Source organism: Lissotriton vulgaris, chromosome 3_1 (assembly GCF_964263255.1).
Source record: "Lissotriton vulgaris chromosome 3_1, aLisVul1.2, whole genome shotgun sequence".
NCBI classification, from domain to species: Eukaryota; Metazoa; Chordata; class Amphibia; order Caudata; family Salamandridae; genus Lissotriton; species Lissotriton vulgaris.
In genome coordinates, this window is record NC_141689.1 from 1,804,986,456 (window position 1) to 1,805,008,378 (window position 21,923).

Here is a 21,923-nt window from a genome sequence, read left to right on the forward strand (position 1 = left end):
AGGGGTTGGTGATGGACGGAGCTTCTGAATCAATCAGACACTCACACCCAGTCAAGAGATCTGGGTTTAATCCATCACGTTCTTTAGCCCACTCTGCCACCTCAGTTCAGACATGGCTATATGCAAATCAGTCTGACCCTGTGCCTCATGGGAACAGTCCAGGCCGAACTGCCAAGCCATGCCTTCCCTGGACCGGAAACAAGCTTCCGAGGACCGGTTTCTGGCATTCCAGCCGTCTTCAGCCCGGCTTGCTTGAATCCAGTGGCAAAGTGAGCAAGGGACTCATGTCTGAGCATACCCTGCCACACTTATGGCGGCCAAAAGCGGTACAAAAGGGGGGTGGTAATAGACGGAGCATCTGAACCAATCAAAACACTCACACCCAGTCAAAAGATCTGGGTTTAATCCATCACCGTTCTTTAGCCCACTCTGCCACCCCAGTTCAGACATGGCTATAATTGATTGATAATTGATGTCCATGTTGATTTCAGTAAGGTCATAAGTAGATCAGTCATTATCACAGTGATCATGTCTTTGAACTTGATATGTGTTATGTAGTTTGTTGGTGAAGAGGTGATTCCATACACATTTGACCAATAATATGATAAGAAATGAAATCTGATTTTCTCCTGGGTCTTCGTAAATGTGTCACTTGTTAGAAATGACATATGGACGTGTGCTAAGACAAGTTGATGTTCGGTTGCTTCACCCACAGTGAGCCTGCATTGACCGGCGAGTCATGAAGCCAGGGTCGCGGACGAGGTGCTCGTTCAACGGTGGACATCGACACACCGCTTGGCCCTGATTAGAAGTGCTTCTCTACTGCTGTGGGAAGTTCAGTAATAAACACCCTGCGATGGATCATGTTTGGACCTGACCTCTGGGAGCTCCTCTACATCATAATATCATCATTAGCGCCTGCATTAGGCGGAAGGAGAAGTGTCATCACATTTTGGCAGGCGTAGCATGGGTGTCCGATTCCCTTCTTTCATCCTGCTAATGGGGGGCTGCATTTGGTAACAAGGCTTCAGTCCAGGTCATGGATCATTGCAGAACCTTGAATGCACTGTGACAGATCGGGGTGAATACGTGCACAAGAACCAGCATGTATTTCCACCTCCAACATCAACAACACATCAGAAAGGAAACTGAGTTCATCCAGAATGTAACACACCCTTGGAAGCTCTAAAGGGAAATCAGGGACATGTTATGCAAAAATTGTGATCATGCTACATTGTGTTCCAATGACCAAATTGTTTGCTATGGAGGAGTTCCTAGTTTAAATCCTGGCTTCCCCGCTTGATCACATTATGTGACCCTGGACAAATCACTTTATCTTAATGTTGCACTACTACTTTTATCCGCCTAAAAGTAGGAGCCATTAGACACAGCCCAATCCCTTTAATGGACTGGAAAACTTTGCTGACAATCTACTTACTTCCGTAGGCCGTAGGAGGCCTATGCAGTAATGTCATGGCAGTTGTGTAATGATCAACTTACGTTAAGTTACAAAAGACATTGTCAAATGTTTTTCCTTTGTTTTGCTGAAAATAATGTAAGTGCTTGAGAGCACGAGGCTTTATGTACAGTTGTTCCCAGGTGAGGTTTAATTCTTCCACTCATTTTCTGCGCTAAGGAGCCCCCGCAATCAACATTTGTATAAGGTTGGACAGTGGCGAACATAGTGTGAATTGTAAAAGTCATGTGGTATTAAAAATAGGGTAATACCACAAAATAACTTAGAATAGCCAGGCCTGTTATCACCACAAAAACGTTGTGGCTAACACCGCAACTCTAACATCCATAAAAAATAACCAGGAGAACAAACTGTTTCTGCTTGTTATTCCCTGTTTAAAGCTAAGATTACGGTAATACTACAAATACTGGATGAAGTATTGTGATTACCAAAATATACTTCTCTGGCGAATTACCTGAGAAACTCTAAATAGGCTCTCGGTGTTACTTCATTCCAGAATTTTGACCACAAAACCCATTTGTTACAGAGAAAGAAACAAGTGTGCGATTTGAACAGATTTTTGAAATACGACTGGGACAAATTACTAGGTTTGCGATCGCAACATTTCTTTATGTAATATACAAAACCCATTTTACAAGTCTATAAGGTTTTTCTGACTCGTAAAATTACTTTTGCGACCATCGCATTACAATTTGGAAGGGGCATGAAAGGGGGGGGGGTTCCTACCAAATTACAATTCAGTATGCAATGTATCAGTGGCTTGCAGCCGCCATTCCCATTGCAAACCAGAAATTCTGCATGCAAACCATGGCACATTTGCCTACACCGCAAAGAATGCGGTAACTGATTTACAAATAGGAAGAGGTCTCACTGGAATCCCTTCCTCTCTGGGAATTATGGTGGCAGCCTCAAGGAGAGTAGCCAGTTGTGCAGGGGACCACTGCATGTTTCCTCTGATGTATTTCCAAACGGAACACTTCAATGTTTTTAAAGCAGCACCAGTTCCTTTAAGGAACAACAGCTACTTAGAAAAAGGGGTTTCTGTTGGAAATGCAAATGCAGGGATGGTGGTCTACTGTCCCTTGCAGGCCACCATTCCTGCGTTGTAGCCAATTGACAAGGGGTGCAAATTGTGACCTACATAGTTAAGCGGTCCAATCTGCGTCTCCCTGTGAATGGGAACTAGGTACACTAACACAACAGTACATAGGTCGGTTTGCCAACTTGGATACTTTTTGCGAACAGTATATCGGTACACATGGCCCTGGATGTGACCCAGGGGCGTAGTTATTAATGTTGAAGCAGGTGCAGTGGCACTGGTGACCAGAGATGTGATGGGCCCCCGTACACAACATATCGCCATCTTTTACTACATAACCAGAGCCATGAGTCCCTTTTCCCTTACATTCTTGAGTGCCCATTAGAATATTGCTTCGCCCTAGTCTCTGGACTCAGTCTTTTTACAACCAGGAGGCACCCTACCACTGGACTGGTAGGGTCTACCTTGTATGTGGAATACCCGATGTGCACACTTTCTGTTTCATTTGACCAGGACAGATTTAAACACGTGATTATCTCCTACCCGATAGAGGTGTTGACCTTCCCACCAACCGATTGATCTTTGGGATCACTGAACCCTTTTCTATATTATTCCAGTCACTTTTATTTGCAGATTTTTCATGCCATTGGCCTTTTCGACAATAAAGACCACAAGGCAGTGACCGGATAGTCCGGTGGAGACTAATGAGCAGGCGTTAAAGGGCCAGAAGAGCTTTGCAGTTTTGTAGCTCTATACTGGGCAGGTGTCTTTACTGCCCAGCCCATTGAAGCTCAGACATAGGTGTAGTAGAAGTCAGTGAGCTAGATAAATACTATGAATATGTTCTATGAACAGTCACTCAGAGACATCAGCAAGCAGACCTACCTGCAGACAGGCAAGTCTATGGGAAAATAAACAGGCAGATGTAAATGTAAACAGATTGAAAAAGTGATGAAGGGGTGCATGGATAGATACATGGCTGCACAAGCGGGTATTTGGGCAGAGATATGTATGAGTTGATGAACCAATAGCTCAGGGATGGTTGGTCGGACACATGTGCCAAGTACCACATGTACCCAGTGCCCCAAGGCTTAATAGCTGGGCAGCTTCACAGGCCGTTCATGTCACTGATACAGTATATGAAACTGCCTATTATCATTCAGTTTTTTGGGCAAAGACCGGGACATACTTGTCTGGATGCGCAGGGCTGGTTATTCCAAGTTCAAAGAAGGTGTCCCACTACGGAAAAACAGCCCCTGCTTGCACAAAGTCAGATGAGAAACGGTCCAGAGGAACATCATTTCGGACACATCATCTGGTTTGTGACCTGCACTTCATTGTGTGAGGTGACTGAAAATGAACAATTGTAAAACGTCGGAAAATTTCTGACCTCTTTAACCCCTCCCCTGCTGGTGACGGAACCGCTCCGTCATCAGCCGCAGTCACGCTGTGCTGATGACGGAGCGGTTCTGTCACGGCCCGCTCGGCACGCCTGCGCGGCGCGAATTCTGCACCTGCGCTGAACGTTCCATTGAGCGGGCGGGGTCGTGACGGAACCGCTCCGTCATGAGCACAGCGCGACTGCAGCTGGTGACGGAGCGGTTCCGTCACCAGCATGGGCGTTCTGCGCGCCCAACCCCCCCCCGCCCCCTTAGCGCTGCGGCGGAATAGCCGCCGCAGCGAAGGGGTTAATAGGTAGGAGGCAGGAGGCATTTTGTGAATTTCTATAGACAACCGTGAATGCAGGGATGGAGGCCAAGAGAGACAGCAGACATCAATCCCCGCGTTCATACTCCATGCATCTGATCAATCATTTTAAAAGCAGCCCCTGCCCTTTAAAACGGAACAGCTGTTTTTTTGAATAAATGTTCATATGCTGACATTGAGGGAGCATGCAAGCTCTCTTTGAGGTTGCCTACCACCATTCACAAAGTGGAAATGAGACATCTTCCATTTTCGAATGGGATACTACCCTAAGTCATAAGTCGGTATCGATTCAATTAATTTTTAAGATCACAATTGTGGTCTCACAATACTGATACATAGCATTCCGAATGGCAAAGGTGTGAGGGGTGCCCTTTTGTGCCACCTTCTTCTTCTCCTATAAAGGCACTGTATAAATCATAAACACATTTCTGGCTCACAAAGTACCTTTAGCACATTGTGTACTCCTGATTTTGTGGTCGCACAAGTTATGATTGGATTTGCATCCAAAACACAGTTTGTACATCGGGCGCCTTGTGCCCAAGCTGAAGAATGTGATCCCATAGACTCTTCAGGAGCAGTCTCAATGGTAAGAAATGTAACTGGAAAACACTGAAGCATCTGGAAACTCCAACAAGCCTACCACTCAAGATACACTGGGACAATGATGACTAGAACTGCCCCCGGTAAAACCAATAGATTTTTGTTGTTGTTTCTCAACTGCTAAAAGCAAGTGGAATATGTCCACTTAAAAGCCTTCGTAATTGTGACCTGCATATTGAATTTAACCTTGTAATTCCTGTGTAACATATTATTCCCCATACCAAAAAACTTGTGATGCTCAGAAATAGGGGTGGAGATAATGGCTGGAATCAATACTGTGGGCCCAGTAGCACGACTTCTAGTTTCCCATCATTCTTTAATGAGCACCTTTGTATACAAGGCAACCATGAGCGTACCTTGCGGTTGAATTACTCCTAACATAGAAACTCAATGAAAATGCGCCTAATGAAAAGAGCATTTAAAAGAAGTAGCCTTCCTTTTCTTCACGAAGGCCCCTGAAATGGATTTTCTATGTGTTTTGGATGCAGCAACCTCATATTACATGATAGGTCCATGAAATCTCTAGAACTGAGTTGCCATCGAACTGCAATTTATACTTACAATTATTGATGGGTAAGCAGTAGGTTTGGCAAAGCACAGCTAATCCAACTTTCTTGGGGCAGGAGTAGGATTGGCCAAGCAAAGCCAATCCTAATGCTCACCCAAGTGGAGACAAACCATGATATATTGTTCTTCAACACCGGCTGCTTCCTGTAGGGTTTGCTTGCCCTCTGCACGTTGCAGAATGCCCTGTTGTGCAGATAATGTCTTCTTCAGAAACGCGGGTCACTTACCTGGTAGGAAAACCACCAAGGAGTCGTCAGTGTTGGGCCGCTCCTCATAGTCCATCATGACTTGGGCTGAGCCCTGTCTTGTGTAGCAGCGGACGGTGGAGCGGTAGTTAATGTCTCCACTCCGGTAAATGATAGCAGTCACCTGGCCATCCTTCTCCTTCACAGTGTACAGCGGGTCCTTGAACTGAACTTTGGGCACTAGAAACAAACACAATAACATTTGTTTGTTATTTCACAAAATCTGGCACAGCAACCCAGGCCCAGGCCACATTCCACTTCCATAAGAAGGTGAGAGCTCTTTTTTTCTGTTATCTCATCACTCCCCCATTTGCAGCTTTAAACCACCTATGCTCTCTACTCTCGATTCCTAATACCATCTACTCTTATCAATAATTCAGGCAAATTCAGCCGTATATGGGATTTCATGTTAGGCACATAGAATTACCAGCAACAATTTGAGTGATTAGGTATGCAATGAAATTTGAAAATTTTCTGGTTTTAACTCACTATCGTTATTTAAACGAGCTATTTGGTAGTGCACAATTTTATGCTGTTACGAGGGCGTGAAGGCATGTGTTATCCTGCTTCGAGTGATACATGAACATGTGGGCAAGAGAAGCCATTTTCTCACCATATGAAACCTCATTTACGTTTTTTTTTCACATTATGTTCATGGTTGGGCATGTTGTATGAAAAAGAATACAAATAAACTGAAAACAGGTCACAACATACAAGACATTTATATTTCTGAATGGGATATGAAAATGTAGTTTTTAGAGAGTGGATAATCCAGTTGTTCTTCTTATAGAAGATGATGATGAAAATGTATTTTTACTGCACCACAAAACAAAATAAAGTGATAAAATCAGAGTTTAGCCACAGCACAAGGTAATGAAAACTATGGTTAAGCCTGAAAGCAGGGAGCACAGATGTTCAATCACAAGATGATTCACAGTGTGGACATTTAAGCTGTGAAACAGTAACTCTTGAAAAGAAGTCTTAGCAGCCACCATAAACATTTTAAATCCAGAGGGATGAGGTCTTAGAAAGTGTGAAGATAGGGTTTGCTCGAATTGGTAGACTTGCGGGCAAAAAGAGATGTTTTGTCTTTTGTAAGAAGGATGCCTGATACACAGGATGATTTTAAATTGAGTATATTTGAACCAGCAGGAGAAGAAAATCAGCCCTTCTCCCACTATGACGAGTCTTCTCACCCACTGATATTTTCAGAATACATGTAAAATTCTAGATTCTCCAACCGGAGGGCATAATCACTCCAAGACACAATACAACATCTTTCATTGTAGGAACTAGCATTTATGAATCCTACTTGAAAGTCTTTTTTTATCATACTGTGTATCACTAGAAGATATTATCCCACTTCTTATGCTTCAAATGCTAGACTATGTGTCTCTGTTAAACTACACTAAGTATGTGACAAAGTTTAATCATAAGACATGGCCACTTACAATCCGATGTGGTATCATTGATGGTGATTGTGGTCTTGCTGGGCTCCCCGAGCACTGCATTCATAGGCATACGCAGGACGAGATCGAAGGTCTCCAATCCTTCCAGGGACGGCTGCCCCAGATCATCGAGGATAGTCACGCGGAAAGTCTGCATGTTGACCCCAGGGGCAAAGTCCAGGTTCCGGCTGATGCCCACATAATCCACACCAGCTTTGTGGAAAGAAAAAAAAGGACACATATTTGTATCACAGTTCATGGTTTGCAATACAATATCCCTTATTGGTTATGGCTTAAAACAAAAATTCATGTTAAGATGGCCTCTTCCATAGGGCCAAAGCTCGTAGACGCTTGAATGCTCGAGGAACTGAGGAGAGAAAACTTGGTCCATCCATTCTGCGACCTCCTAGCAGACAGGACTAAGGAGGGGAGGATATTTGGCTGGCCCTGCCCTAGAGGGGGTTCTTCATGGCTGAGTCTTGAAACCATTAGCAGATAAGAAATGCAGCCAACAACCTCTACTACTATAAATAGAGTTGTAAAATCGGCTAAATAATATGATAAGCAAATAAAGTGGTCAAAAAAATTAACTGCTTTCTACCCGAATCTGACACTAGGCTGAATTAATCCAAAGAGCTGTAATAGTGTAACAGTTCAATACTCATCACACATGTGGGAGGGGCAATACTTCTATTCCATGAGTCTTAAAAGACTTGACAATAGTCGGATATGACAATGAACCATTCAAGCACTTGATCATCTGCACTGCTTTGTCAAATTGAAAAATGGTTTCTATTTGCATGATCTGCCATCACCCAGACTCTGAAAAGCCTGCCTGTGGAATCTGCCTGATCTAACTTCTCTTACCCAGTATCATCAACATCATTTGTCATCGGAGCATCAGGGCACCTGGGTCAAGTATCCCAGTTTCCAACAAAGAGATGTGATTCTAGGCTTTAAAGCATTAGTAAAAGGTCTTGCAGAGTATCACTAGTGCTTAATTTGAACCAGTGGTTTCTGGTGCTCAGAACCGGCACTGAATCATCAACACCAGTGCTTTTCATGAGCATCAGTTAAGGACACATTCATGTATGGCGTGCTTAAGTGATTTGCCCAGAATCACAGGATGTTGAACTGACGCCAAGACTCAAACCTGGTTTACCAGCTACGAAGTCAGCAGCTCTGGCCATTGTGCCACATCCTCTACCCACTCTCATGGTTGGTAGTTGGTTCTGTTTTAGGCTGCGCCAACAGGAGAAATTGGCTGGTGCAAGCTGCCTCCTGACGAGAGACCCAGCACTTATTTGTTTACAAATTAACTACTGATCACCACTCTACTTTGGCCAGATCATGCTTTGACCGTCATGGATTCCTGTGTCTAGCAGTCTTTGGGGGCAGGCACTCTTAGGAGCGCAGAGCATCCATGACTGAAAGGCTCTCACCTTCTGCTGACAATTCTTCTGTTTTCCGGGAGCGTACAGTGATAGTGGCTGCTTTGGATAGGTCAGTCCCTGTTCTCCATACTCGGACCTCCACGTAACCAGCACTTTCATCAACTTCATATTTGGTGTCACCAAAGTAGAAAGCAGGTTCTAGAAACATAAGAATTACAAAGCTGTCAGCTCAACACAAAATCCTGAAAGATACAAACTCCTGAAGACACACATGCTATTTATTGTGAAACACAAAACATGCATTAGTCACCGTGGCCTAGGACTGATGTATCTATAATTTACAATATGAAGTTATGAGCAAACAACTTTGAACCAAACTTTTCCTGTGATGGAACAAGCAGTTTTTAAGGCCATGTCTTCTTCTGATCTAGACATTAGTAGAGAAGGCCTGGCCATGGAATAGATGAATTCATTTCAGATCATTAGTTAATGTTCCTCATGACAAACTCTTTGCTTTAATGATGATGGAATATATACAAATATGTCCACACAATCACGTTTCAGCTGCATTCTGCAAATTACTTGCCCCCCCTCTGCCTCTCACTCTGGCAAATGGCGTTTTCCAAATACAATTACAAGTGACTACATCTTAGAGTCACTATGATAAGATTTGGTGATCTCTTCCTGGCCACTGTGAAGTTCTGGGTAGTCTTTCTTAGAAATATATCACCTGCTATCTACTGTGTGCGTACTTGTCACATTGAGTCAGTGATTTGCAATGCACAAAGATTAATTATTTAAATACAGTATGCCCTTGGATTACAAAGTGGGGCCGGTCCAATTAGACTTGCTTTCCTCATGGACATCAAGATGGCGGGGGGGGGGGGGTGAAAATTGTTTGAGTATAAACACCTTTTACACATAGGAATTTCACTTTTAGAGCGGCAATGCTACGGAACTACTTGGAGCTCCTACATGGCAATGATAGGAACAAGGCTTTATTGTATACATTACAAGGTGCTAAAGCCACAAGGGCGGGTCTTCTTTGGAAAAGAAATGGCTACTGCTCCGTATTCTTCTTTGCGTTCATTGTTTTATCACTAGTAGGTACGGCAACCTTTCTGTCAATGAGAAGAAATTGAAATGCAGTGAAGCTTAAGCTTTCTGCTTTGCAGTAAACTGAGCTTCACGAACGGTCAACATCATGTACACGCCTCATACAAGGAAAAGGTTTACAAAGATACGTTTTTTATGTGTGTCATTGTCTTTTTGTCAGTGCATGTCAAACCTAGTTGTTCCATTTAAACAAATGGGTAGACAAGCTCTGAAAACCAGTTAAATGACTACAGTACAATGCAAAGCTATCCAAGCCGGTAAGTGGTCTAAGTGTAGGTAGAAAACAGCTCCAAGCCATGAACTGAGAAATGTTGTGCTATGGTCAGTGTTCATTCTCTTACGAAGGATTCAATCCAGAGAGGATGTCAGACTGTGATAACGCTCATTGCCTTTCATCCAAGAAATAAAAATAATATGTAGTGGAACTACTTTCCACACACTTGGTGTGTATAAAAGGATCTAAACCATAAACCTTCTCTTATTATGCAATGCAACAGTACACACAGAGGTGTGCAGTTCCTATTGTGGAAAAAGGTCGGAGGTGCCTGAGGGATCAAGTCGGGGATCTGATCCGTGAGGAGCAAGGGCCCTCACACACCCCCAGGGGTGTCATGCTTCATCATAGGGCAGCTCCTCGTTGGGCCGGCGCTGCAATGCCCATCAGGCCACGCAGGGGGGAGCTCTTTGCTGGAGTTCATTTGAGCTGCTGCAGTGAAGTGTGAGGTGCTACGTGGAAGTGTTATAATTGAGTAGAGTTGTGGATTAAACATTCTGTAGGTGTCAACAAAGCAAAAATGTAATGTATGGAACCCTCAATTATGCTAAAAACAGGTATAGGCCAGAGTGGATATAATGATCCAAATTTGCTCTGAATACAGGTGTAGGTCGACATGTGTCTTGCCATGAATAGGTAAAAAATTATCGAGGCAATTTGTCAGGACCGTGAAAAGTGAAAAACTAAACTACTCATGGGGAGGACGGTCAGAAGTACATGTGTTACCTAAAGCCGTACCATACCCCAATTCATTTGTGTATATAGTATACCTTGATGCAATCGATAAGTGAACTGACCTTGGGGAGATAAAAAAAGAAAGGGAGAAAACAACGATAGTATTCAGCAACAGTTCTTAGTGCTGAATCGATATGGTCAACGCCAGATATTATGCCCATCTGCCATTGACCATTTGCGTGCAGCTGGATTTGCACTGTATGCCCATATCGAATCACCACTAAGAACTGTTGCTGAACACTATCGTTGTTTTCATCTTCTGGATGGAAACATGAAAAGATGGATGGATGGATGCATGATAGTCTAAAGGATGGAGATAGAGATGGAAGGAAGGTGGGATGAAGGCAGCTCATCTAGGCTGGGCACGGCGTAGGTGTTTCGCTCACCTGATGGCATTCGAGGTATGTTATGTTATGTTATGTTATATAATTTGTTAAGCGCAAACAGCTGCCCCAGCAACGGAGCGTCCCGGCGCTGACCTAACCAATACCAGAGGGGAGAGGGGGAACCAAAGGAATTAAATGGCAGAGAAGAGGTGGGTCTTAAGTGCTTTCCGGAAAGCGATCAGATTGGTTTGGGCACGGATGTGTGGAGGCAGTGAGTTCCATAGCTTAGCTCCTAGGACTTTGAAGGAACGTCCACCCTGTCTACAGAGCTTAGTTCGAGGGATCATCACGAGGTGTTGTCCCAAAGAACGCAAGTTGCGCTGGGGCGTGTATGGTGTCAGAAGTGGGCGTAGGAGTTCAGGGCAGTCGGCTTTGAGAATCTTAAAAGCCGTGGTCAGGGTTTTAAAATGGATCCGAGATTCCACAGGCAGCCAGTGCAAATTGCGAAATGGTCAAAGTAGGGGGTATTTTAATTTTCTGATTACTCCCTTGCCCCGGCACGTATTTTATTTTTACAGATTAAGGACTGTGTGTGTGCTGGTTCCATTCATCGGACAACCAATGGGTGAGACGAAGAGGAAAAGCCAAGCTCCGCCTAGCAGGAGCCGTCTCGCTCATCAAAGGAAGTAGATAAATGGGTCCCTTAACAACTTTATTCTTGTTTTCAAACTGCGCGTTATGTAACAGGGCACTTATAAAACAAACACAGGTTATGTTTTTGGCAGCATACGATCCTTTCTTTGGCAGTGGAACTTCTTCTGAAATTCACCGATTTCAGCGGCACGGTAGAAGAATGATCCGCATTGTGCTCGGCATTAGCATTTCCTCTCCCCCTCCGCTGCCACCTGCCAGTGTGCACAGCATTAAAGAGGAGATCCGCGGCTCTGGTGGGCCCGGTTTCAGCCCTTGGCACCTGCTGCCGCGCGCTTGCCACTTGAGAGCGGCCAAAAGCCTTTAGAGTGAATGTGAATCTCGTGTCCAAACTTTAACACATCTTGCCGCCTGCGGATATGGAGGCTTCGACCAGACACAACTGTGTGCCCCCACCCAGATGTGCTGAACACTGGACACACGAAACTCTTCCCAGGAGTGCAGGCCTGCTTAATGAATATTCATGAGGCAGGCACATGCTTTTTTCAACAAGAGAAACTCCGGCAAAGGGAGTTCTTCAAAGTGCATTAGCCCTTAAGCTGCATAAACCCGCTAAATTAAGTCATTCTTGATAATAGGCAGTTAAGTGTGCTGACATGTACGTGTTTTCCACTAACACCGAATGCTGGTGTCAAAATGGGTTCTTGCAACAGTGTCTCCAAATCCGAGGATGTTCATTTCCTTAAGAAACTGCTCTCTTCACTTTTGTTCCCGGTTTTCTGAGAACGATAGGCTATTGGCCCAGAGGATGCTGGGGGTCTCATTGGGGACGTCCTTAGAAGTACAACCACGACCCGCCCCCATTATAGTTGTCCTTCTCAGCAAATTAGTGTTGATTTGAAATACTTTTTAGAGAAACAGCTGTTTTGTCGTCCTTGTAATTAACCTTTTTGTCAATAAAATGGCGTCTCTTCTCACTGGTTTAATGCGTCATCCCACGGTGCATGTCTGGACCAAATGTTCTGAGGTGACTGCTATGTGTAGTAAAACTTTATGTAGTGCTTAACAGACAGTTGGAAATGCATTTTATGACTTGCTGCATTCAGAAGCCAGAACTCATCCGCTCAAGCTGTCACAGCGATGCTTTACGACTGCCCAGTGACAGACTAGACTTTACTGTTGAATGTGCTTTGACTGTGGACGCAGCGTTTCTGGGTCAGGTTTGTGCCTTGCTTTTTCAATTCGTAAACTTGTGGGCCTAGATTTACAAATACCCTGGGGCAGTTTTACTAACATTTTGAGCTTGGTGTGTCATAAAATTGATGCAAATCTGTGCAAAATATTTATTTTGGGTTTATTTCCAGCGCAAAAGCCCTGGAAAGTTACCCCACAGTAACACATGCAAACACCCATGGTTTTTGATGCAAAGCTCTATCTACCAACAGTAATGCCTCTTTAAAGCTGGTGTTAAAAAAGGAGAAATGCTTGTATTTCTTCTAGCTTTTCCCACTGTGCATGTGTGCTGCACTGTACAACACACATCCAAAGAGGGAAAAGGTTTAAAGTTAGTCTAAGTATAGTATTTTGCACAGGAGGGGTACCCTTTGAATACAACACCTATACTAGCCGCATAGCTGCGGCGGCTTTTCCCGCTGTGTGCGGCAATTTTCAAAAAGCTGCGTTACGTGACGAGCTCAGCTCGGCATCAGCATAGCAGCGCTGTAGCTGATGACGAGCTGAGCTCGTCATCAGCAGCGAAGCGGCTAAACATCACACACACATTACTTGTAATAATCCAGATTTTTGTGTTATTATTATCATTTTTTTGCTATATACATCCTAACTTCCAAAATGGACCGGAGGATGCATTTTGCGCTACTAAAATAGCACTAAATGCTACAGGTCACAAACAGCAGTTGCCATCAGACACTTGCTTTCTTTTAGTTTGTTGTTCCTATGCTCCTGTGGTAGGATTTTCGCCCCAAATTATTCTTAATTACTCACACTGGCTTAATCAGGTAATTTTGCATTGCAAGAGGAATGCGCAATGACTGAAATTACTCTGATTACTGGGCGTAATTAAAATTTCTCCTAGCGCTACAAATGTTTTCATTTCTCCTTGTTTTTTCCACTGTACATGTGTGTTGCATTGTGCAGCACATAAGTGGGAAACGCTCTAAGGCATTGTTATTGTACTGGAACGGACCTATTCTAGCACAACACCTATGCTTCCTACACACAGACACACTTGCACTATGGAGCAAGGAAGTGTACGTTGAATCATGGCAGCCAATAGTGCACCAGATCAGGGACAGAGCAGATCAAACCCACAGCTTGGTAGAAATGTCTCCGTTCTGCTCTCTCTTTTTCATGCCACATTGCTTAGGAACATTACATGCTCCGCTGCTTTGTGTGACTTCTACGTACATTTAGGCTGAGGTTTTAATTTATGTGTCATATCTATATCATGTGGAATTGTATGGCCGATTTGTGTGTTAACCTATTTTTTAAAACAAGGCATATATTAAATACAAAATTGCTACAATGACAACATGGTAAGTGAAGGAACGTGCTTCATAGGCATGACATTTGGAAAAAAATCTTACATACCATAACATGAAGATATTCCATTTTTGTCCTACAAGAATGAACATCAGATTTATCTTGCTAGGTTTCAAACCTGTGACCCTACAGCATGGATTTCCTGTGCAGAAGCGTGGTGCTGGGCCATTACATAAAAATGTCTTTCTTGTCATTTAGCATTTATTTTGGGTTCTCCGGTCAATCTCTAAATGAGACTCTAAGGTGTCATTAAAACTGCAACTGTTGACTTTGTCACCCAATCGATGAACTTTCTGAAAGCATCCTTATCCCATGCCTTGTGCGGTGCTGCCTTGTTCATGCATTTGACCACAGGAGCAATGGGACCATTTGATAGAGGAACTGTGGGTGCTGCCCACAATCCCTGATCTGATGACCACAATCATATTTTTTTGTCTCTTCTCCTGTTTTCAGTTATCGGAAGTGGTCCACCAGAACTCTTGGCAAGACTTTAACTCTTAAAGATATAAAGCTCGTTAGAAGAGCCGGTGGAACTAAGCATCTGGGATTCTTGTTAAACCTGGAAAGAATGTTGGTTTTAAAAACAAATGTGTGGTCACTTTGATAAGACCAGGTCTTAACTCGCAATATCACAAAGCCTGAAACGTAGAGTCATGCCCATGACTTTTCTGAGTACTTAATTAGGAGTTTTCCATGGCTACCTTTCTTCAAGGTAAATCACGGCCTTTAATTACAACATTGGAATGCAGGGAGCTCAAATAAAGACAATAGAGTGCAAAGGGCCAATAATTTATAGTATAGTCACTTTTCTCCAAAATTTCAATGCTTGTGTTTCTGTTTCTCTGTGTCTACCTTAGAGTATTTCACCTATGGTGGGTGGAAAGTTCTAATAGCATTATACCCATTCTGCCTCAGGCTATTCCTGTTGTGGAAGGTCTTCTTCGTCATAGGCCCTCGTGGTGCCTCTGGCCTATAATCCGAACATTTAACAACCAATAAAGTCCTCTGTAGTGGGCTATAAATTGAAGACCCTTGTGAGAGGCAGTTCATTTAGCAGTAGACTTAAGAAGAACTCCCATCTGACCTCAAAAAACTTGGAAGATGGTGTCGGAATTTGGCGTTCTTGCATAACATGTAGCTCCATCAAGAGCAACTGCCACATTGGCAAGCGTATTCAAAGGAAATGTAATGATCTTAATCATACATGTGGCAGAAAGACAATAACTCCTAACTTTCCATATATTCCTGTAGCAGCTATATTGCATTCGTATAATAATATTGGAAGCTGTTTTCTGAGTTCCACGTTACACATCAGTTGGAGTTAGTTTCCTATCCAGCTGCACAGATTCAGGAATAAGATGTCATGTACATATCCACATCGAAAAGAGTGACATACGGCCAGGCTCGGACTGGCCATAGCGGGCACCGGGCAATCCCCCGGTGCACCGCACGGGTGGGGGCCTTTTTTGGCCGTTTTTGTTACAGGGCCGTTTTTGCAGCATAGCTGCAAAATCGGCCCTGTACCAAAATCGGCCGAGAACCGGCCCCGTCAAAGAGCTCGGCTGCACTTCCAACACCCCCTCCCCCCCCCCCCCCCCCCCCACCCTCCGAGTGGGGAGGGGGTGCCGGCCGAGCACTTTGCCGGGGTCAGTTTTATTTCCCAGTCCGGCCCTGCATACAGCACCCTAGATGTCAATTCCCGACTTATATGATCCCCTACCACTCACCTCTAAAGAATCTAGAAAGGTCGGTCCTGATGAAGGTGGACACAACTTGTATTTCCACTGAAACATGCATTGACTTGGCTCCAGTGAATCCCAGCTGGCAACAAAATCACGGCTATTGATGAAGGGCTCTTTCTGTGACTCCAAAAGTGTATGCCTCTTAAGACTGGGAATTGTTTGTATGTGATGTGTGTATGTGAGTGTGGTATTGTATGATAGGTCAGGATGAGATGTGTGGTAGAAGCATGGGGATACATTATTTTTCTCAATGTCTATGCAAACTTTATTGAGTTGACACATGTAAACAAACACAATATGTCACAATTGTATAAATATATATTTGCACGTTAAAAAAGTGTTTACTTTTGTATATTTGAGTTTAAGAAAATATTTATAAAAAAGTTCTTCAGAGATGAAAACAAAAATGAAATTATTAAAACCAACAAAAATATATAAATAGATGTCTGACTGACTTGTATAGCACCGGGTAGCCCAAGAAGCTAAAATAAGCCGCCAGTGAAAGTAGATAGGTCAGGTGGGAGCTCTTCTCTACATAGTTTTGTGCATTTCCCACTTCCTCCCAATCCTCGAATCCGTTTTTTAGGGGGGGTACCTTCCTTTTTGAGACCAGGGCTGTGTGACCTACATCCTTGTGAAAGGGGAAGAACCAATCTCATTGCCTCTGTACATGGCATGGATGACCTGTGTCCATTGGCAGCTGTGAAAATGAGAAACGTCGACTTCATCAACTTTGGTGAGCTTCCCTAAAGCTGCACATATTGAGAATGCATTGGATGCATGCAGTTAGGCACTTTCTGTTTGGATAATTGAGAAGGTGTAATGCGTAGGATGAAGACGTATGCATCAACACACTGCGTGTTCACAGCTGTCTGGTGCGATACCATAGTTTGCTCATGTGGTGGAGGTTATATCTGTGTGAACTCCATTGTCAAAGCCCTTAGTCTATGCTGGGTGGTCATTCACTGGTCACTTGGAATGTCTTGTTTTTACATCTGTAATAGTCATTGTGTGCACAAATATGCATTTTGCCTACAGCCAAAAACTCTCAGGACTTACTACATTAATACAGAGTAACGAAATGTAAAAAGGAGGGAGTTTGGGCCTCTAATGTGCAATTTGCATTTGCATATGTGACAGGATTTTTTTACTGCTGGTGTGCTGTACTACAAACGCAAAGCACAATGTGTCGAAATGAATACTGGGTGCCCTTGAAGGCTTTAGAGTGGCTGAGATATACAACAGGGAAATGTAGGCTCCTCCTATGTCTTACATCACTAACTTTGCTTGTCTGGCCATCTTCTCTAATGCCTGTGTAAACACCACATTCTACTCACACAGCCTGCATTGGGTCAATTACACTAACCTATACTGGGCCCTGCTAGAAAATGGCACCTGCCATGTTGTGCTGCCTATCAGAACAAGCATGATCTGCGAGATCCTGCTTGAATGTATGTGCTGTGCCACAATCATCATGTATTGATACTTATTCCAATGTGGCACTGCACCATAGACGGCTCCAAAACACGTGTACAAGAAAAAAAGGAAGCACGAGAAGGGCATAATCCTCAACTTAGTAGCCTGCGTAAGGATCCTGTAACAGAGAGGTCCATTCAGGATTTGCGCCTTCATCTTTCTTGATTTAGAAAAGCCGCCAGTGCAGATACCATCACTTTAATTACGAAATACTTAACTACAAAGCACCTAAGACCTAAGGCTGGGGCTAAGGCTGGGGCATCAGGCTAGCCTGTACCCAGCCATCTCAGTAGCGGACACTGAGCGCTGTTAATAGACACATTGTTATGTCAGGGCCCTATTTGCTTCTTCTCCCCAACACTTCCTTCCCTCTTGGAGTGCTTACTTATGTAACTTTGCCTGACACTGCCCTTCAAAAGCAGTGCTCTGTCTGAGAACCCCTTAGGGGTGCCCCACTACTCACCGCGACACTTGTGCACACATTGGCGAACCTGTGTCCTGTGATGAGGTGGCTCTCTGCTCTGCCCAGACGCCTCAGCCCACCCTTTCTGTACACTCTGCCCGCTGTTTGCATCTCTTTCTTCAAAGTTCATTATGCCACAATGGAGTCCTTTGTTCAGCCCTAAGCCCCGCGACAGCCTGCCTCGCCGCAACATAAAAAGGATGCGGAACCTGCTCTTATAACATCGTTTAATCAATTGAAAAGAGTTAGGGAACTACAAAAAAGCATAGTGTTCCCTTGTACAGCACATCAAAGGGCGGCCATTTTCCACTCACGGGTCGCGTCAGTACCATTATGAGTGGTATTTACATAAAGGCGTCCTCTTCATTACATGGCTGCCTGTGCGAAGGACGCTAATTACCTTTTGAGGTTTTCCCAAACCATAGACCTTTCTCTTCTACGTTTCGAATCCCATTAGAGCAGAGCGGTTCTGCCATGTATTGAGAACAGCAGTGAAAAGAAGAGTTTGATGTTTGCTGTGCAAGGCACACCTGCCTTTGTACACAACAGCCAGAGAGGCAAAACGACAGACGCGCCATTTTAGAAAACAATGGCGTCGAGAGCTCTGCAAGAGCCCGAACTTGAGCACACAAGGACAGCCCACTCACGTGAAGGGCCTCAACAAACAGTGCGGGAGTGTCTCACACTGTGGTATGACGGTGCCATACTGAAGACACACCACAAGGGCAAAGGCCAGAGGTGTTCAATACCAGCAAGCAGATTCCCAAGTTACCCCATTGTCTGTTCGGTGGGAAAGTGATTTTAAAAGCAAATGAACAGGAAAAAGTATTCCGAAGGAAGCATTCGAGGCGGATGCTATTCACACCCACACGTGCAGAGCACAGCGGATTAGTGTAGTCACGAGGCCACCCAGCCTGCTTACAAAAAGGTAAACAAAAATAATACAATGGACACGTTCAGAAAAAAATTGAATTGCGCTTTTCATCTAATGGCTATGAGAACCAATGTAAAAACAAATATCATTAAAAAATGCAGGCATTCCTGAAAGACATAGGCATTCTGTCCTGCTGTACTCAGAAGTTCGCAGCAAGATTGGTCCTGCGACTGCAGAGTGTAGGAATATTGGTGATGTGCTTCACATCACTGATGGGGAAGGTGGAATCACGTTGGGGGTGCTGAGCCGTTGCAGGGCGTTTGGCAGCATGGATCATAGAAGTGTCTGACATGAGCTTTGGACTGGGAGTGGCCAGAGTGTCTCAAGTTCGAAAGCGAGGCTCCTTCTCCTGTGAGTCACTCACATGAACTTTGACTGTGACGGCACGCTGTGTGACCTCAACCACCTTGACACCTAATAATATGTTTACAATCTGAAACTCTACAAAAATGTTTCTTTGTCAGACATGTGATGTATGACAACGGTCTTAATTTTTTTAACCAATTTTTGATTTGCATATTATGGGAGTCATTATGCACCATTCTCGCCCGGGACAAAATTACATTCATACACGTTGTCGTCTGAAGTGCTTTCTAGTATATGTCCAATTGTCAATTCATATTAAAAGGTTAACTAAAATCAAAAGCTTTAAAAACTATTGAGCAAAAGTTTCCGTAAGGAAAGTGGGAAATGGGAACTATTAAGAGGCAGACTTACACTGATGTAAGGTTAGAAGTCTTTAACTTGGCTGCTATTGATAATCCTCTCATGTGCTGGACCACAATAGAAATGGGTGTGGTCATGACGGCCGGGAGCCGTCATCAGCACACGAGCACTATGTGCCATGACGGCTCCCGGCCGTCATCAGCATGGAAGGGGTTGACCTAAATAATCAAGGGCGTGGTAGAATACATTACAGTCTTACCAGTGGGTGTCCCCTATCAAGGACTCAACAGGTATTCGAAAACGCAAATAAGAAGAGTGGGGCTCGATGTGCTTTAGCAGCCTTATGGTAAACCAGGAGAACTCCTGTTTTAATATCACGCAGGCCTGGACTGGCAGCTAGAAGCAGCACTCGCTTCAATACCAGCTTTTAACTCCACCAACTAAAACAAGGCCAAGCCATTTATTTCACGCCAACATTTTAAAGTAGAGGTCCTAAAAAGCTAGGGCCCATATATACAAACACTTTCCGGTGTCCTTGCGTTAGTGAGAACAAATAATATATGCTTAAGATGCTGGAGATAGGACGATGAACATGGTACCACAATAGTGTCTTCTTCTACACATCAATGAACATTATTTGGGAGATTATTAATTTTCTTTCCATGAAGTTCTATTTACCATTTAGCATTATTACATGTTTTATGCATGTACTCTACCTTGAGAGGTTTCTCCTACCACCCTAAGCCTCCGAGGTGGTTCTATGGCATAGACGTCAGCATCACGAGGGTGTTTTATGTTTGACTCGCAGCGCGTTTTGTGTTAACCTATATCAGTACGTGCCTCGATATTTACGTGCACTGAACACGCCCTCAACCTCCAGGGATGTGCCATGTGTTTTGCTTATAAAACCATTGAGTTATTTGTAATACTTTTATTACACCCGTGTAACCACACCCTTCATTTTTTTTTACACAGACCTCTGAAAGGATCAAATTATTTGACACTGAAACGCTGCTTGCAGACGCGCTGCTGGACCACGCTAGCACGCTATTGCTTTTTACTTGCAATTTACAATTTTTAAAATCGCCGCTTTACTGCTGTAAATGATCATTATTTGCACGGTATAATTTTAACTATTGTGGGCACATTAGCAAAGTCACCTTCCTGTGTAGATATCACCGCTTACCTCCCCGTTCCACCGCAGCTTGTGCTGTTTGTTGTGGAGGGAGTGTCTAACGCGGTACAGAGGGAGCCCTTTCACCCTCACTTCCGGGGGCCATCTTGGAGAGCTGACGGTCTAGCGGTTGTACTAGGACCATCAGCAGCCTCCTATTTAGGGCGAGCATTTCCTGCCGCGCTAGAATCTAGCATTTACTGACACTGAAACGCTGCTTGCAGACGCGCTGCTGGGCCACGCTAGCACGCTATTGCTTTTTACTTGCAATTTACAATTTTTAAAATCGCCGCTTTACTGCTGTAAATGATCATTATTTGCACGGTATAATTTTAACTATTGTGGGCACATTAGCAAAGTCACCTTCCTGTGTAGATATCACCGCTTACCTCCCCGTTCCACCGCAGCTTGTGCTGTTTGTTGTGGAGGGAGTGTCTAACGCGGTACAGAGGGAGCCCTTTCACCCTCACTTCCGGGGGCCATCTTGGAGAGCTGACGGTCTAGTGGTTGTACTAGGACCATCAGCAGCCTCCTATTTAAAGCTCACATGGAGCAAACGCGCAGCGGTTACGCGCAGCGGTTACGCGCAGCGGGCGCGCCATAGGTGCGCCAGAGGTGAGCCCATCTTTGCCCATCCGTGACCATCCGGGGCCTGGGGCCAGAACCCCTGGCCAGAAGGTGGTTTACTCAAGGGGTGACTTACTGCAGCTTAACCTGGGTAAGTCCCATCTGGTGCCGGCTACCATACATCGGCTGGGTTGCGAGGGCCTGCTAATCTCACCTAGGAGCATTAGAGGGCGACAGCGTTCTTCCAACACACATACCCTGAGCTACGGTCTTTTGAATACCCGCTCTCTGCAGAGCCATAGGCTGGAGGTCTTCACTCTTCTGGAAGACGGGAAGTTAGACGTCCTCGCGCTCACTGAAACATGGCTGGAGGATTGCTCTGCGCCTGATTTAGTGGCGGCCCTTCCAGATAACTATTTGGCTATTCACTTTAACAGGGAGGGAGCCAAGAGAGGAGGAGGAGTAGCCCTCTTATATCAGTCATGCCTCCGTGCCGATAGGTTCCTCTCTGAAACCCTTGGAGGAGCAGAGGTTATGGGGGTTAAGCTCAGGAGGGGAGCTGTCTGTGTGGTGTTCTTGGTGGTATATCGGCCACCTTGGGCGTCGCCAGACTTCCCCACTCTCTTCGTAAGATTGGTCCAGGACCTGTGCACAAGATATGATAAAATGGTGATCGTTGGGGACTTCAACTATCATTGGGAAAAATCCCCCAAAGAAGGACAAGCATTACAGATCGAGGAGGCGGTCTCCTCCTTAGGTC

General features: G+C 44.4%; 1 protein-coding gene across 1 annotated transcript in view; it reads right to left on the bottom strand.

Moving 5' to 3' along the window:
- FREM3 (FRAS1 related extracellular matrix 3) overlaps positions 1 to 21,923 on the bottom strand; it is a 229,581-nt gene that overhangs the window by 67,633 nt on the left and 140,025 nt on the right. Inside the window, exons 7-9 of the mRNA XM_086962240.1 lie at positions 8,526 to 8,675; positions 7,087 to 7,296; positions 5,618 to 5,815 (exon numbers count right to left, since the gene is read on the bottom strand). Coding sequence (XP_086818366.1) covers positions 5,618 to 5,815; positions 7,087 to 7,296; positions 8,526 to 8,675 — 558 coding nt within the window. The remainder of the gene's footprint in view (positions 1 to 5,617; positions 5,816 to 7,086; positions 7,297 to 8,525; positions 8,676 to 21,923) is intronic.